Source organism: Herpailurus yagouaroundi, unplaced genomic scaffold (assembly GCF_014898765.1).
Source record: "Herpailurus yagouaroundi ecotype Mexico unplaced genomic scaffold, PumYag 159, whole genome shotgun sequence".
In the NCBI taxonomy this organism is placed as follows: Eukaryota; Metazoa; Chordata; class Mammalia; order Carnivora; family Felidae; genus Herpailurus; species Herpailurus yagouaroundi.
The window spans coordinates 32809600-32828263 of record NW_024412400.1 but is presented as its reverse complement, the minus strand read 5'-3'; the positions used below and the strand labels follow the sequence as shown (position 1 = coordinate 32828263).

General features: G+C 39.1%; 2 protein-coding genes across 10 annotated transcripts in view; both read right to left on the bottom strand.

Moving 5' to 3' along the window:
- IL20RB (interleukin 20 receptor subunit beta) overlaps positions 1-6167 on the bottom strand; it is a 46812-nt gene extending 40645 nt beyond the window's left edge. For 2 of the 5 annotated variants that reach the window (XR_005792079.1, XM_040480271.1), the window contains exon 1: positions 5930-6166. Coding sequence is in view for 3 of the 5 variants with exons in the window: in XM_040480271.1 (XP_040336205.1) it covers positions 5930-5969 (40 nt within the window). In the remaining 2 variants the exon portion in view is untranslated. Of the gene's footprint in view, positions 1-5929 lie in introns of all 5 variants that reach the window. The other 3 variants (XM_040480270.1, XM_040480268.1, XM_040480269.1) reach the window with 2 other exon arrangements.
- A 6165-nt stretch (positions 6168-12332) lies between these two features.
- The window catches only part of NCK1 (NCK adaptor protein 1), a 91324-nt gene continuing 84992 nt past the window's right edge, over positions 12333-18664 (bottom strand). For all 5 annotated transcript variants that reach the window (XM_040480263.1, XM_040480262.1, XM_040480264.1 and 2 more), the window contains one exon: positions 12333-17406. In XM_040480263.1, the coding sequence (XP_040336197.1) occupies positions 17212-17406 (195 nt within the window). In that variant the 3' untranslated portion in view covers positions 12333-17211. The remainder of the gene's footprint in view (positions 17407-18664) is intronic.

The window sequence follows — 18664 nt, the reverse complement described above, 5'->3', positions numbered from 1 at the left end:
CTGGGTGTTGTATGGAAACCAATTTGACAATAAATTTCATATATAAAAAAAAAAAGAATACAGTATATAATACATGTATTATATGAAATGTGTTAATCAACTATTTATGTTATTGGTAAGGCTTCTGGTCATTAGTAGCCTATTAGTAGTCAAGTTTTGGAGAGTCAGAAGTTATATGTGGATTTTCTATTGCACTGGGATTGGTATGTTGTTCAAGGCTCAACTGTATAGTCAAGGGGAAAGTAAGAGTAAACTTGGAAGTGTGGACAGGACAGAGATTAGCCACATTGAGGAGGGTGCAAAGTCTGAAAGAATTCTATCTCTAGCCATGCTGGATAGGAACTCGCGCCAGAGTTGGAGAGAGATCCTGGAACCCTCTGTATGATCTTTTGGTTCCTTGTAAATATTTATGCTTTTTTTGCATAAAGAAATTTAGCAAAATTTAGCATCTTAAAACAACACACGTTTATTATGTTACAGTTCTGTAAGTCAGGAGTCTTACACAGGTCTCACTAGGCCTATGAGTTGGCAGGACTGCATTCTTTCTAGATGCCCCGGAGGAGAATCTATTTCTTTGCCCTTCCAGCTTCTAGAGGCTGCCTACATTCCTGCTCATGGCCCCCTTCTTCCATCTTCAAAGCCAACAATGGCGGATTGATTCCCTTTCATGCTTCAAATTTCTTCTTCTCTTCTGTCTTCCCATCTCTCTCTCTCACTGCACCCAGAAAAGGTTCTCAATTTTTCATGTATTAGATTGGGCCCTCTCTGATAATCCAGGATAATCTCCCAGTCTCAAGGTTCCATAATATTAATCACATCTTTAAAATTCCTTATTCCATGGAGGGTAACCTACCGCAGGTTCCAGGGATTAGAGCATGTACATCTTTGGAGGACCATTTTTCTGCTTATGACATGGGGCTTACACTACAGAGGATATTGGCTCTATAAACGACACTATGCCCTAAAATTCCTCCCTCAAATACAGTCAATTATTGTAAGAAAATTACTCTGTATATGAGCAGAAGAAGAAAAGGCCAAGGCTGAGCGAGGACATGGCTGCTGAGCAGGCTGCTGGCATCACTCGCTGCTGCAGAAACTGGTGCCTACAACCCAGCTTTAAAAGGTACGCAAACAAATTCATGCCTCAGGAAAGTGACAGATTAATTCATAGTCTTAAAGTATGGTCTTTGGATCAGCAGCATCACATTACCCAGAAGCTTATTAGAAATGCAGACTTCAGGCTACAACCTACATTTTATTGAACCGGAATCTGCATTTTAACAAGATCCGCAGGTAATTCATACGCACATTAAAGTTTGAGAAACATGGGTCTAGAGGCTATTCTCAACCATGGCTGCCCCATTAGAATCATGGGGGAGATGGTTTGATTTTGTTTGGTTAAGTTTTGTTTTAAAATAATTTCAGACTTAGAGAAGAGTTGCAAAATATAGTACAGAGAGCTCCCATATGCCCTATACTTCATATACCCTTCTACTTCAGCCATCCATATGTACCTAAGCATAGTACAATTATGAAAATCAAGATATTAACATTGATACAATATCATTGATTAAGCTTCAGGTTTTATTAAAATGCCACCAGTTTTTCCCCTAACGTCCTTTCTTTTTTCCCAGCAACCAATCCAGGATCCCACATTTAGTTACCACATATCTAGTTAGTCTCCTCCAGTCTATTCTTGGTCTTTATCTTTATGACATTCCCTTTTTTAAAGAGTACTACTCAGTTGTTTTGTAGAATATTCCTCAGTTTGGGTTTTTCTGATGTTTTCCCATAATTTGACTGAGGTAATACTTTTTGGCATGTATTCACAGGGAGTACATGATGTTAGTATGTCTTATTCCTGGTGGTGTTAGGTGTCTCTAATGTAAAAAGTACCATTTCCCCCTTTGTAATTAATAAATAACTTAGGGGAGATACTGTGACACTATGAATATTCTGCTTCTCCTCAAACTTTCATCCATTAATTTTAGCACTTACTAATGGCTAGTATTTGCAACAATTACTGCTGGGATGTTCTAGTTAACGGTGATTTTTCCATTTATTAATGAGAATTCTGTAAGGAAGAGCTGTTCCTTCTCCTCTATTTATTTATTCATTTATTCCTTCGTTCAACTACTTATATTAGTATGGACTCATGAATATTTATTTTATTCTATTGTTACTTATTTTGTTACTCAAATAATTCCAGCTTTGGCCATTGGGAGCTCTTTGAGATTGGTTCCTGAGTCCTTTTGACTTACTCCCACTCCTCACTCTCTTTTTTCATGTTATTTTTATTAATAGAATTTTTATTTTTGGAATTATTTTAGATTTACAGAAAAAACTGCAGACAGTACACAGAGTTTCTATATATTCTTCACCCAGCTTCCCCCAATACTATCATCTTACATAGCCATGATATATTTGTCAAAACTAAGAAACCGACATTGGTGCATTACTACTAACTAAACACACTTATTTGAATTTTGCCTGGTTTTCCACTAAGGTTCTTTTTCCAATCCAGGATTTAATTAACGATACTCATTTCATTTAGGCCTCCATCCTTTTTGGAGCACTTTCTTACCACAAATGCTCTAGACTTGTATTTTCTCTGCCCAGTCCTGGAACAAACCACTTCTCTCAGAAGGCCCACCCAGGGAGTTTTGAAACATCCCAATGGCCAGGAAGCACCCTAGATTAATTAAGTCAGAATCTCTGGCTGTGAAACCCAGGCATTTAAGAGCTCTCCAGGTGATTGCAATGTGCATTTGAGTACCACTAATCCAGACCTTACCACCACCAACCCCCCCTCCGTTGCCAAAGAGTAGTTGAAACTATAATAGTAAAGTCCCAAACGCCAAAGACTTAAATGTATTTCCCAGCAGGCCTTTAGGTTTCCTAAAGACAAGAGACTCCAATTTGTCCATCTATAATCAGCGCCTTGCCCAGGACGCAGCACATAGTGGGTACCAGAAGTGCCAAGTGATGAAAGCTAAGTAAATGAAGCAAGGCTTGGCTCCCTTCATGAAATTAGCCTCAGCCTGACTTCCTTTTTCCTAATCCCCTATGTTGCTTTGGATATTTTTGCTGCTAAATAAAGGCTCACCACAAAGCCCCTGGGCAAAGTTTCCAGGCAGAAATCCTTGTTTCTCCTCCCTACAATGATGCCATGCTGGCTTCCTCCCACTGGGTCTGCTGTCAGCTCCCCTCATTTGGGTTCCTTTCTGCCACTTTCACCTCCAACAGTCTTTATGGCAAATGCTCAGAAAAGGTAGTACCATTCCTTTATTCCCTGTATTTTGTCCTCCCTTTTCCTGGTATGCTTCAGTGTCTCAGCTGCTTCTGCAGAGAAGTGCAAAGGGCACAGGCTCTGGAATCAGCCAAACCAGAGTCAAATTCCAATTCTCCCGCTTACGAGATGCATAAACTTGGGCAAATCACTGAACCTCTTTGACTCTCTGTTTCCTAGGATGTAACATGGGGATAACACCACCTACCTGACAAGATTGATGTGAGAAGTCAAGAGAACATTTTTGCTAATCTGGAGCACAGTGTGTGCTCAGAAATGGCCAGTGTGATTGTTGTGGCCATTATTATTGTTGTTGCTGTTGGTAGTAGTAGTAGTAACAGCAGCAGTAGCAGCAGTAGTAGTATGGGAGTAGTAGTAGTGGTGGTGGTAGTAGTGGGAGGGGGAGGAGGAGGGGGAGGAGGGGGAGAGGGAGGAGGAGGAGAAGGAAGGGGAGGAGGAGAAGGAAGGGGAGGAGGAGAAGGAAGGGGAGGAGGAGGGGGAGGAGGAGGGGGACAAGGAGGAGGACGAGGAGGAGGACAACAAGGACGAGGAGGAGGAGCAGGAGGAGGACGAGGACAAGGAGGAGGAGGAGGAGATGGAGGAGGAGGAGGAGGAAGACTAGGAAGAGGAGGACGAGGACGAGGAGGACGAGGACGAGGAGGACGAGGACGAGGAGGAGGAGGAGGAGGACGAGGAGGAGGATGGTGAATAGACTGTTTGTGCTAAACCCCTGACTTGTGCTTGTGCAGATAAACCACAGAGTGACCTCTGGAAAGACCAGCAATTACCTTTACCTCATTATAATAATAAAATCTCCACCCAAGGAGGAGCACACGGTCCATTTACCTAACATACACTGTATGTACAGGCATGTTGCCTTAAGGTGCATGTGTGACCTTATGCCCACCTCTATATACCATGACAAGGCCTCCCTATCTGAATATTCATCCTAACCCTAAATAAAAGGAACCCATTCACCCTTGGGAGTTACTGCTTTTGAAGCCATTCCCCCATGATCTCCTTATCTGCGGCAAATACAAGTTTTCTTTGTGCAACAAATGAAGCCGGTGCAGTTTCTGACTCCTCAAGAAGCGAACTCACATGGGTTCAGTTACATAACTATGTATGGTGATGGATGTTAACTAGATTTATTATGGCGATCATTCTGCAATATGTACAGGTACCAAATCATTATGTTGTATACCTGAAAGTAATATAATGTTATCTGTCAAGATACCTCAATAAAGGGAAAAGAACCTGGGAGGAAAAATGCTGAGCTTTCCCCTTCTCATTCGGCCTTCCCATCTTCTCCCTCTGGCTTAGTGCAGGGAGTGTTTTTCTGGCAACTTGTTCCACCAACTGATCAATCAGCTAACTGACCAATTAACCAACATGTTTAGCCTATGCTAGGAGCTGCGAGGACACCAGAAAAGATGCCCAGGCCCTTCCCTCAGGTCAGTGCAATTAACAGAAGTAGCCCACCCAAGTAGAGTATGTGGGGTCAAGGGTCAAAGGGGACAGCAGTCCAGCAAAAGTCTGAAAGAAGAGCGACCCATCCAGAAAGATGATAGGAGGTTGGGCCGGAGATGGTGTTTCTGGTGGGAAGCATCAGAAAAGCCAGGAGGAGGAAATGAGGATGTTACATGTCAGTGTGAAGACAGCAGCTGCCTGTAGTTTGTATTTGTTGTCGAGGAATAGTGAGAAATAGACTTGAGGCCTGAATATGCTGGGTCACGAAATAAACAGCAGATTCGAACACCATGTGTTGAGCAACTGGGACACCATAAATCTGATGTTAAAGCCGATTCTAAACATTTGCAAATCACTTTAGCAGTAAGTTGTTGCCGAATTGAAACTAAAACAATTAGTTCTCAGTTAAAAAAAAAAAAAAAAAAAAAAAGACAAGACAGGAAGTACTCAAGGCTCCTACCAACACTGCAAAGTGCCCAGTACCTTGGAGCATTAAAATTAGAAATTTCTCTTAAAGGTGTTTTGACATGAAGAAACATCAAAGACTAAAGAGCTTCAATTTTGGAACAATAAAGCATGTAGGTACAAGCAGCCAGGGGTGGAGCAGAGAAAATTATGTAAAACTGACTGGTAGGGAAAATGCCCCAAACCAAATTTTTTAAAATGCTATGGAATATCCAACTGCTACTCTTTCTGCAGTGATCAGGAAAGAAGTCCAATTTTTGTAAGTCTTATACCCAATATCAAGGTTGCAAAGTAAGCCTTTTTATTCATGTGTATTTTGTTAGAATCTTTATCTTACTTTAACCTGTCCTTACAGATAACATCTCCAAAGCACACAAAGACAGATGACCATGTTGTGCCTTTTAAAACCAGAGGAGATAAATAATAAAATGCATGGAGCTCTGCTAACCTTTAAACTATTTGTTCTGACATTTTATTTTTCTAGATTGTTCTGTGACCATTCGGAAAGAGATTTCCAACTAGAATGCTGGCTTTTGCTTTGTGATATGGGGATGAAGGTTTAGGAAGTGAGAAACCTTTTTATAGAAACAGACATAAGATGTTCTACACATATGTTACAACTCCAAATTCTGCTGAAGTTATTTTTCACCTTCTTAACCTATATTTGAATCCCAAGCTATTGGCTATATTCTAATTCGTACTTACCAATGAGCAAACATGGAATCAAGGTGTAGAAAAACCACATGATAAGACTTGCCAAAATTTCTTCTTGAACCGTAGAGGGGGTCTGTATTTGGCCAACTCAGCTCGACCTGGAACACCGTTTCTTTCCAGAATGAAGCATTCTGTCCATCTCAGCCATCCTTGCTTCAGAATGTAGATGTTGGAGCTGAGGTCTGAATTGCTGTGAAGCCTGAATTGTTCTAGGAGGAGCCAGCCCAGACAGCTCAGAAGGGGCGGGCTGTGCAGCACCCTCCTTTCTGTCCAAACCCATATATTGCATCAGAGGGAGTGGTCTAGGAGAGCTCCAGAGAAAAGATAACTCTGAGGAGCTTCCATAGAGGCCCCACTGGTGGTGGGCCAGCAAGATTATTTTACCCTCTCATCAAATAGCTATCCTCTTCCAAGTCTCCATCTTGTGAGTTCATTCAAGCTGAGTACTTATTAGCTCCTTGTGCTACATACTTCAGAAAAAGTAGTTAAAATTTTTTCTAATATAAAATTTTTAAAAGGTCAGAAGGTAAAGAATATAGCTTTATATTTGCTTCTATTGGCAAAAAGAAAACCTGGAAGGAGATACAGAAACTAATAAGATTGGTTACCTTGAGGCAGAGAGATAGGGAATCGGGAAGATGTAGGAGAAAAATGGGACTGACTCCTTGCAATATATTTTGTGTGTTTGGGGGCTTTCCTTGGAAATTTTTTATTGTGGTAAAATACACATAACATAAAATTTACCTTCTTGATCATTTTTAAATGTACAGTTCAGTGATATTAATTCAAATTGTGCAACCATCACCACCATTTGTCCCCATAAATCTTTTCATCTTGTAAAACTGAAACTCTGTATCTTCCTTCCCCTTAGCCCCTGGCCACCACCACTATACTTCCTGCCTTTATGATTTTGACTACACTAAGTATCTCATATAAATAGAATCATGCAATGACTTGTCTTTCTGTAACTGACTTACTTCACTTAGCATAATGTCATCTAGGTTCACCCATATTGTAGCATATTGCAGAATTTCCTTCTTTTTTTAAGGCTAAATCATATTCCATTGTATGTATATACCACAGTTTGCTTATGTATTCATTCACCCATCAGTGGACATTTGAGTGCTTCCACCTTTTAGCTATTGAATACGCTGTTATGAATATGGGTATAGAAACATCTCTTTGAGACCCTGCTTTCAATTCTTCTGGGTGCTGTATCTTTTTATACTGTGTGATGTATACATTAGTGGGAGAACATGGGTTTTAGAGTGCCGCAGATTTTGTTTCCAGTTTCAGAACTTATTTGCAATATAACCTTAAGAAAGTTAATCACTTATTCTTTCAACAAACATTCACTAAGGGCCTACTGTATACTAGATCTGGGAATTCAATAGTTCCTGCCCTAAACCAAAAACTTACAAACTAGTGAGGAAGATACGTATGGAACAAACAATAAATCAATATTGAAGATGAAGTGACAGACATATAGGAGCATTAAGGTAAAATATCTAACCTAGCCTGGGGGATTAGAGAAGTCATCCTGAAGGAAGTGACTTTTAATAAATGACGAGTAATAAATGCTGAAAAAAATTAGTGAGGCATGGTGTACTTAGGGAACTACAAGAAGTTTCATTCAAATAGAGAGCAGCAAGGCTGGGTAATGGGGCTCAAAGGCAGACAGAACCAGGATTCCAGACAGCTTTGAATGCCTTGTTGAAAGGTTAGAGTTCATTCTGAGAGCAATGAAGGTCAAAGGAGGGATTAAAAGCTCAAATCTGACCATGTTATTTTCTGCATTTGAGCTTTAAAAAGTTTATGACTGGAGTGGAGAAAACAAACAATAGAAGGGGCCAAACTGGAGGCAAGAGGACAAGGAGTAAACTGTGTTGGTCAGTGAGATGAGAGATGTTGTTGGCTTCCATTAGGTTTTCCTAGGTCTGTAGACAGAAGTGACTAAATTCAAAAGATGAAGGAGGTAGAACTGACAGCTCTTAGATTTAGAATGGATTAGGAGGGTGGAGAGGGAGAACATGACTTTCAAGTTCTAGGTTTGAGTAACTGGGTGGATGACAGCACCTCAATTGAAATAATGGAAAGGAGGAGGGAGAGGTGGTTTAAAGCCAGGCAGGGTTGAGGGTGGTACAGTAAAAGGTTGCATGTGTTAAGCTTGATACACTGCAACTTGAGATGCTTATGGGGCAGCTGCAGTCTAAGTATGTTAATGATCTTTGTCTCAAGTCTATGGCGGTGTCAAGGGTATGGCGCCTACCTTCAGCATTCCAGTGGTAGCTGAGACCAGGAAGTGGGTGAGAACATTCAAGGAGAGTATGTAGATTAAGGAGACATGTGGATGTGCTCCTGGAGAAGACTCACATACAAGAACCAGCACAAGAAAAAAGAAACAGGGAGAAAAAATAGGTCACAGAAATAGCCCTGGAACAAACTATGGTTCTGGAAATGATGAAGGATGGAGAAATCAAGGGGGAGTGCAGAAGCGTCACTGAATTGATCGTTGAAAAATGTCCCCTGGGGGCGCCTGGGTGGCTTGGTCGGTTAAGCGTCCGACTTTGGCTCAGGTCATGATCTCACGGTCCGTGAGTTCGAGCCCCGCGTCGGGCTCTGTGCTGACAGCTCAGAGCCTGGAGCCTCTTTCAGATTCTGTGTCTCCCTCTCTCTCTGCCCCTCCCCTGTTCATGCTTTGTCTCTCTCGGTCTCAAAAATAAATGAACGTTAAAAAAAAAAAAATTAAAAAAAAAAAAAAAAAACGTCCCCTGGATTTAGCACCAGGAAGGCCATTGTAATCTCACTAAGAAGAGTTTCAGTGGAGAGCTTGGATCAGAAGATAGTTGTAGGTTGAGAAGTGGATGGGAAAAGTAGTACTCTCATGTGAAGGGGAAGAAAGCAACTCCATAAGCCTCATGTTTTCATTAACACAATAGACAATATTTTACATAGTAGTTGTGGGATTAAAGAATACAGACAAAACAAATTAGCCCAGTGCCAGGAAATCAGTAGTCTTCACAAAGCTGTATTAACCATTTGTAATATTAATAATGTTAACAATAAACACAGGGGTGGCTGGCTGGCTTAGTCAGTGGCAGATGTGACTCTTGATCTCAGGGTTGTTGGTTCGAGCCCCACATTGGGTGGAGATTACTTAAAAATAAAATCTTTAAAAAAATACAGTAAATAGTTTACTCTAATTAAACTAGCCCTTTAGTTAGCTCTGCTAGCTAGCCCTTTCCAGCTCCCCAACTTATGGTTTGGCCCCTGGATAGGCAAAGAAAGGCTTCCAGTTCAAGATCTCTATTAGAGGGTAGTAGTTAAAAGAATGGGCTCTAGAGACACAATCGATTGGCATCTGGGATCTGCCACTTACTAGCTGTTTTTTAGGCAAGTCATCTAAACAGTCTGTTTTAGTGTCCTCAATTATAATAGTACCTAATTCCTAGCACTGTTGTGAGGACTAAGTGAGATGGTACACTTAGAATGGAGTATAGCAAAGTAAGTCTACAGTAAATATTAGCTCTCTCTCTATATATATATACACATGTGTATATATATACATATATATACACATATATGTGTGTGTGTGTGTGTATATATATATATATATATATATTTTTTTTTTTTTTTTTTTACTACATCATGGTCAAGAACACTTGGTGGATACTCTCCTCGATCCCAGCAATGTGAATCAGTGGCCACATCTGTGTCCTGACCTCTGGTTACTAGCTGATTGTACAGTCTCTCACTGCTCCCCTGGCATCTGATACTGGTTCCCTTTGCCTTTGGGTCTGGACACACCCCAACTTGGGAGTGCTTCATATGCTTCATATATGCTGGCCTCACCACCTGTCCCCAGTTTTATCTTTGTTATCCCAGTCCTGGTTTCCTAATTCCTCTATCTTAAATCCCCTTCTGCCCACAATCTCCATGTGTTAAAAGCTAACAATAAAAGTCAACGTGTACTGGGTACCTACTGTGTGCTGGGAATTGTCTTAAAGACTTTCCACAACCATAAACATTTCCATGTTTTATACAACAGACTTGCGAGGTAAGATTTCATTTCCAACTTTTCAGATTAGGACAGAGGGCTCAGAGAAATTTATTTACTGTATATCAGAGAGCCTGTCAGGGATGGAGACAGGAATTCCAACCAAGGTTTGCATAACTCCACGTCCCTGTCATTCACCTTACTGTCCTGTAATGTGTTTGAGGAGCACAGTGTGGTGAGTGATCCCAGAGATTAGCAATGGTTTTAGGGAATAGACAAATCTCAATAGGGAATCCTAAGGATCTACCAATTTAGATTTGGGTCAGAGAGATGCATTCAGTTTAGCATTCCAACTGGGAGAATGGCATGAGCCAGGCCCAAGGATTGAAAAGTTGCAGGGAATACAGGAGAATGGAAAGGAAAAGGTAAGTAAACAGAAAATGAGACAGAAAAACACTTATTTACTTATGCTGTGGGGGAAGGAGAGTTATTCATCAGACTTTGGGTCTTAGGATAGTTAAGCACTATGAGTCCCCATTAAGATGGCTGTCTGCCATGCTGACAAGGCAGGATTGCCTACCAATCCTTCACAAGCCACTGCAAGGAGAGTCTCTGTCTTGGGCTCAGCACACTCACGGGACACCGAGGGCTAATGCTACCTGCCTGCCACAGCTTTTGAATGACAGTCTCTTGTCAGGACTGGTTCATGACTCAAGGAACTCAGACCATCCACCTCTGCTTGGGCCTGCCATTAGCGACGACTTCTGGAGGGCTGTGCTTCACCTAGTTCTTATCCTGGCCTAGACTAGATATCCCCACTCTGATCTTGCCTTTCCTCTTCAAACTTTGAGGTACTTCTTTCTATTCCTTCTCATTAGCTGGTTGTGGTCTCTTGTCTATGCAACATGCCCAAGCCAAACTATCCTTTAACCTGTTTCCTGCACTTCTCAGGTTAATGTCTACTGCTTTCCAGAGTTGAAGGATCATCTAGGTCTGAAAACGAACTGCTGGAAAAACAAAACTATTTCCTACCATAAGCAAGTAGAGTCTAGAAATAGGAATTTTTTTGTTACGCTATTTGCCACTCAAGTATTTGATATTTAATTATGGAAGAAAAGGAAAGGAGACAAGTTTTTATGGAAAGGTAGAGAGGCAGTGGGTAGGGATTAGGAGGTTGATGGTCAAAGAAGAGATCTCTAAAAAGCCCTCTGAGTCCTGTAGGGCAGGGACTAGAATGAAGCAAGGGGCAGTAGGGTGCAAAATTTGAAGCACAGACTGTTAAGGTTGTGCAAGATAGGTCCTGGTGCCCTGGCATAGACTGCATGATCAATTACTTCATTCCAAAAACCATTCCTTGACCTTCTTGGCACAGAGTAGTTCCCTTCCCTTTTCCGGGATTTCTAAGTATCTAAGTCCTGTGTTTTTAGTACATCTAACATTTAGTTCTAATCCAGTCTCAATTTTTTTAAGTTTATTTATTTTTGAGAGAAAGAGCAGGAGAAAGGCAGAGTGAGAGAGAAAGAGAAAATCCCAAGCAGGCTCTGCACTGTCAGTGTGGAGCCTGCTGTGGGATTCGAACTCAAGAATAGTGAGATCGTGGGGCACATGGGCGGCTCAGTCGGTTAGGCATCTGACTTCGGTCAGGTCATGATCTCACGATGCGTGAGTTCAAGCCCGTCAGGCTCTGTGCGGACAGCTGCAAGCCTGGAGCCTGCTTCGGATTCTGTGTCTCCCTGTCTCTCTCAAAATTACACATTAAAAATTTTACAAATAAAAAAGTGAGCATCGTAATACAATTTTCAAATGATTATGGTTACTGTATTTTCACTCAACCACTGGTATAACCCCAGTGAGTTGTCAATGATTCTATTAAGTGGAGCACACTATGCTCGAAGGTCAATTTTTTAAAAAAATGTTTATTTTTAAGAGAAAGCGCAAGCATGAGTGGAGGAGGGGCAGAGAGAAAGGGGTACAAAGGGTCCGAAGTGGGCTCTGCGCAGAGCCTGATGCAAGGCTCAAACTCATGAACGGTGAAATCGTGACCAGAGCTGAAGTCGGACATTCAACCAATTTAGCCATCCAGGTGCCCTAAAGGTCAATTTTTTTTTTTTATCAGAGGCTTCCTTTAATCACCCTATGTAAATTAACACCTCACTCTTACTCTCAACCCCCACAACCTGATGATCTATTCTTTCTTTAGAGCCCCTCTCCATCAGGCATCACTAGAAAGGTAAGTTTTATGACAACTTTTAGACAACTTTGTCTATTTTCTTCACTATAACATTGCTAGCTCAGAACTCTTGATACTTAAGCATTCAAATATTTGTGGTGAGTTGGTTAGATGGATGGATAAATATCTCCAAAAGCTAAACACTGACACACAATCATACACAGATGTAACGGTTCAAAAATTATTTTTTTCATCTTGGCACCAAGTGATTAGCATATGCCCCAAGGAAATCAGTATTTGTTTTCTGTAACATCCTCGTTATCTAGAATCTAGAAAACATATCAAAACAAGTAAAATTTGGCATTACACTCTCCTAGAAACAACAGGCTTGAATATTCAGGGATTACAAATTTCTTCTAAAGAATTCAAGAAAATCAATTAATAATCATTCCTCCAAAATAGAGAACACGTCAGTCTTATTCTGGAACCCACCCGTCCCCATAATTTCCCAAAGGCTATCTGCAACTTTTCCAGATACAAATTTTTGTAGAGCCAGCCCAGAAATTTATTTAAACCAACTAGATATCTTTACCTTAGATGTCCATTTTGTCTATTTATGTTTTCCTACTTCAGTCATTATGATTCCAAAAGGTACCAGAAAACATGAAATAAAGGAAATTGGCTACTCTTTTTATCTTCTGTGGTTATAACTACAAATTAGCAATATTACAAAATGCTGAGTCCAGCTTTACCTAGTTTTAAAAACAGCTTAAAAAGTAATTTGAGAGAAACATTTAAAAACAAGCCAGACCGGTAGGTAAATTAAATGTGCTATGCCACTGTAGGCAATAGGCCAATTCTGAAATATTTGATAATGAAAGTGTTCTGGCCAACAAACATATTTTTAAAAGGGCACTTTGGCTTAAAACATTTACCTCTATGAACACGGCCAATTATAATTGAAACTCCTTCTGTCCTTCAAAATCTCACAATTTCATTTTAGGTTCTACTCCTTAAAAAAGTCTTGGCAAACGGTGTACACTTTCAGATCAAAAGAACATCTCGTTAGTAAACTAGAAAAATGTATTTCGGTTCCTTGGTCACTTGGTTTAGGTCCTGTAACAACAAGAAATTAGGGTGTGGAGTATGCATAGCATACTGGTCTGCACGTGTTTAGAAGATGAGAGTTGAATCAGATAAACTTGCTGAACCAATAGAACCAGCTTATGAGAACACAGAAGCTTCCTACTTGCCCAGAGTAGAATCAAATAATGGTTTTCCCTAGCAGTAATGTTGTATTTTTTTAAAAAGTCCGCTGGATGCTCTTCAGAACATAAAATGAAGATGTCATTTCTCTTGTATCAAATGTCCTTTAAGGAAGAAATGACTATAGTTGTAAAACCATGATATTAAAGATGAGTAAGTTAAAGCATGTTGTAATACTACATTTCTAATTTGTTGATTTGGACATTGCATCTGAGGTATTTCTGAAAAATGATAGTTTCCAGATTCTAAACCAAAAAAATCCATGTTACAGGAAAGATAGGGTCTAACAAAAACTACATTTGGAAACATGAACTGGGGGGGTAAAGGTTGGGAAGTAGATTAGAGTTTTTGGGGGGCTTTTTTTTTTTACCACATGCATCAGTAAACATAAGGGGACCATTCACATTAGGTTCTATCCAATAGTCACCTTGTGGGAATTCAACTCTAGGATTGCCAGCTTATTATTCAAGGTAAACCAGAATTCTGAATTTTATGTGAAATTCCCCAATTTTTAAATGTTAACAATGACTTTTTAAAGCACTGTGTGGGCTGTATTCCTATTTGGCTGTACGCTGAACAGGGCACCTAGCCAAGATGTGGGAAAGGGGTAGTGATGAAATTTGGGACTTTTCAACAAGGAAAAAGGCTGGGCTTGCATTGATGGGGCAGGGGAAAGACGTTTCCTAATTCTCACAAAAGTACTTAAGCTGACAGTAGTGCCCCTACTTCTTTGCAATCTCTGGATTAGATGACAGAATGAGAGCATTAAAGCTGGAGATAATTTATGTGCCACAGATCTATAAGGATGGTCTTTTCCTAACAACCCAAGTTACTCATCTGCTAGGCCTTTTTCTTCTTCCAGCAATAGCAATGGATTAGTCTTCCTGTTTTCAGTGATATACCTGTGACACTGTCTTGAATTACGCTACGCACCTGTGTTACTGTTCATAGTAAAAGATACATTATATGTGTTCATATATATCCAGCTGAATCCTAACAACTTATGACCAATTAACAGCTACTGCAAAAAGCTATTCATTATTGAACTTATATAAAGTTCTGAAATAAGTTCTTCCAAGAGTTTGGAGAAGTTATTTATAGAAGTGGGTTGGGCAGGGTTATGTGTGTGTGTTATCTGTGTTTAAATTGATGGCCAAGTGTCTCCTTCTATGTGGAAGAAAATTTCTGTAATACGGCTCTTCCCAGAACTCTCCTTAGTCTAAAGCAAGCACACAGAGGGCAGTGTGGTAGGATACAGGATGTACCAGGCTGGGAATAAGGAAACCTGGTTTCCAATAAAGTCCTGCTACTAGCTAGCTATGTACATGTTTTCTAAGGTTTTTTTCCTTCTTCTTAAAATTGCTCCAAATAAAATTCATGCTTATAAAAATAGCCATTGATGTAAAGACCGGTTTAAGACTTTTAAAAAACTGATAAAACATTTAAGTACAAAATTCCACAGTTCCCAGTGAGGTTTTCATCCCATAATAACAAGAGCACACAATAGATATTATTGGCTCATCATCTCCCTGGCATTTGCAGGCCACCTGGTGCAAATCCACCTGGTCTTGAGAAATTTTGGACTTGAAAGAAGAAAAATGTGGCAACAGAAAAAGAAAAGATGAATGATGATACCTTTTATATCTGTGTGGAATAGGTTTTCTCTTGTCTGCTTTGACAAATGGGAAGAGTTATACAGCCTGCTCTGCCTGCCTCACCTACTGGATGCTGTTCAAGCTCTGTTTTGTTGAACAATCAGATGCCCAACTCTGATGAGCTGAAGATGAGTAAACGCAGTGCTTGTTAACATGGTCATAGGGGCTATCTGGGAACTCTCTAGTTATTATAAATCTAACTGTGGCACAGAAATGTGCAATCTACTTCCACTGTTACTCCATTCCTAGCTGCTTTCTCAAAATCCTTAACATAAGCTCAGCAGAGTTTGTTATAAATAGTTCGTGACTGTGAATCAAAGTATTAATTGATTAAAAAAAAAAAAAAGACTGGGGGAAAATGGAGAAAAAGAAAGCATTGTCAAATGTTTAAAATTAAATAAAAAGTTGTTTACTACCTAGTCATATTTATAACCACTTTAAAACTATTCTCAACTTCAAGTGATTTTATAGCAAAAAAGGTATGTATACATGACTTTTATTTCCATTACACTTGCCCACTAATAATCTTAATAAAAAAGGGAGACTGACAAAGATAATGAAATATGAACTGAAAAGCTTTTAAAAGCAGATGTGATGAAAATGAAATATTGTACATCGATGTCTTAATTATATTTGCAGACTCCTGTTACTTAGTGGGAAAAGCCAGGGCTGCCACCCAGTGGCAATGTAAGTCTTTAAATGATTTTAAGAATTAAAGAATAAAAAATATTTAAAATAATTTTAAAAACACAAAACCAGAAACCTCATGTATTGGACAACTTCAATTTTAACATCAGTAATTTTGTTGTATGAAATGCTTATCTAGAACATACTGAAGAACAGAAACATTTATTTGCTTAGGCAGCACTGGGGAGTTTTTGAAAATATCGTATGATTTCCTAGTAAGTTATATGGCTTTAGTAAGCATTTTAATTAAAATACTGAAGGTTACTTTGCTTAAATTTAAATTCCAGAATTAATAATGCGGGGTTGGGGAGCTAAGACCACAAAATACAGCTGTTTTCTTTCTTCTGTGACCTGCGGAAGTAGATTCAATACTCCAGAGTAGTCTCCCAAAACTTCTGCTTGTTAGTAAACAAAAACCTAATAGAAACCCCTGCAAAAGTAAGATTTTAAAACTAACTTTCTCTAACCATTTGGCACATTCCATTTTTTCCTCAGCTATAATCAATTTTAGTATCTCAGTCGCCAAAACTCAAAGCTAAAAGGAGGAAATGAAAATAGTAGAAATACCATGCCTGGTAATTACTGATGTTCAGAGGTGGGAAGAAACCAAGTAACTCACTGCCTCCTATTTTCCCAACATTTGGCCACAGCTTTTTTTCACACTGACATAGATATCAACATACCCCAAAACAAGATGCCTTGGTAAAATAACAACAGAGAAAGAATAATGTAACACTAAAGCATCCACTTAGAGTTTGAAAAGCTAAATATCTCATACACTGTTTTATTCTCCTGAATAACCAGTTAAGAAAGAAGCATCCCCTCAAAAAATCTTAGAAATTCAGAGATTTTTGTTTCCAATAGCTATAAATTAAAAGTATACAAGACATATTTTCTAACCTATATCCCATTTGTTTTGCTTTACAATGAAGACAATAATTTTTTTAAAATGGGAGACACAACATACTTGATATTTACAATGGCTTACAACAAATACCTGAAAATAATTTCTAATTTTCCATTTATTATTGCTATTTAGTCACAGAAAAGATCAACATTCTCCATGAAATTTATTTTAGCATATGCCATATAATGATATAATAATTTTATATGAAGAGAAACCACTGCGGAAATGACTAACATGGTCCCTTACAGGGAAATAAAGGAAAAAAAAAACCAATAAATTCTTCCATATAAAGACTTCTGATCTGCATCATTTTCTCAAAATATAAAACCTTAATATTAGAAGCAAAAAGAAAAACAGCAAAGAAAACAATAAAAAAGAAGACCAAGGATAAGGAATTGCTTTGTGCAGATGCTTTGCATATGTAGTATATATGTATGGGCTGAGTTATAATAAAAATACTTATGTATTACAGTCATTCTCATGTAGAGTTAGAAAGCAATTTCCAATCAAGCATGACTGGACTGACATTTTCTCAGTCTTCAATTACGTGACGAATTATAGCCGTGTAGCAGTCACTTCTGGTCAGTATTATCATGACAAATGCTTGATAAGATACAGTTTTTCTCCTTGTTCACTTGTAAAAATTGGTGCCTTTTTGTAATGTTCTACAAGTTCTTCCATGGTGCTGAATTTACGCTGCCCAATACAGTAGACAGTCTCTTTTAGTTGAACTTTAAAATGCTTGTTTTTCCCTTGTGCTTTTAGTGATACAGAGAAATCATTTGGCTAAAAGAAAAAAACAGGTAGGGTAAACATTATGAAAGACATCTATTACCATTTTTATATTAAACTAATAATAGCTAAAACCTGAGCACTTACTAAGGCTCTAATTAAATTATTTACATAGATTATCTCCTTTACAACTTCTAACAAACCTATTTTAGAGATGACAAAATTGAGGCCAAGAGAAACTAAAAATCATCCATCTAGTTAATAAGAGAGCAGGATTCAAACTCAAGCAGACTCCAAAGTCTCTTAAATAATATGCTCTAACACCCACCAGCAAATCCTTTAGTTTAACATCTGGGACACAAGAGCTAGCTTTTCTCCTATCAGACTATTGGAGCAACACATGAGAAAACGTGGGCTAATAGTAGCTATCCTACAGACTGAGATAATGCTCTGAATTCTCAGACAGTAAGACACTAATGAGAAATCATAAACTCAAATGCCTACAAGGGGAAAAAGACATGTAAACAAGTTAGAGTGGACAGACAAGGAGGAACAACAGTCCATGGCCAATCCAAAGGCCAATCCACTTAGCTGTGATTGCTGCTTTATAGGAATATAGGCAATGTTGGCAGGCCCTCCAATTTCAAAAGGAAGTCTGTCATCTGAATTTTTGTAATAAATCTCAATATTTAAATACAAATTCAAATGTTTAAAAATATTGCTCAGGTCAAAGAAAATATGCCTGTTTGAGACCTTTACTTTAAAAATTCTACTGGTAAAATGGTGTATTTTGGCTAATATCCGTGCTCAATTACCCACCACAAGAAAATACATAGTATTCTGCAATCAAGCTACTTTCTGAGTTTTTTTGTTTGTTTGGTTTTTTTAACCTAACACTTTCCTGAACAGTCTAAAAGCCTCCATTTATATAGTTACTGCCAAAGTTTCAAACAGTGGGCTTCCTGGAAATACCCTATTCGTATGGTTACTCTTACTACCTGCTCTAGGGTCACTCCCTTCCTAACCCCTATTACCCACTGCTTGTCCTAGAAAGCAGGACCAGGTCAGGCATCTAACAGAAAACAAATCCCACCACTCTTCCCTATCATCAATCCTGCTCTTCCTGAGGGGTTACATTTCCTGAACTTTATATCAAGCAGTTCAATTAGCCTTGATTTCTCCCTCTTCTTTCCTCCCTCCCTCTTAAACATAGACACATCATATGAGTGTGCACACACTCACACCAGACAGGTTTTCTTCTGACTTTCAGTCTTTTGCACAATCACACCTTCACCTCTGTACAACCAGATAC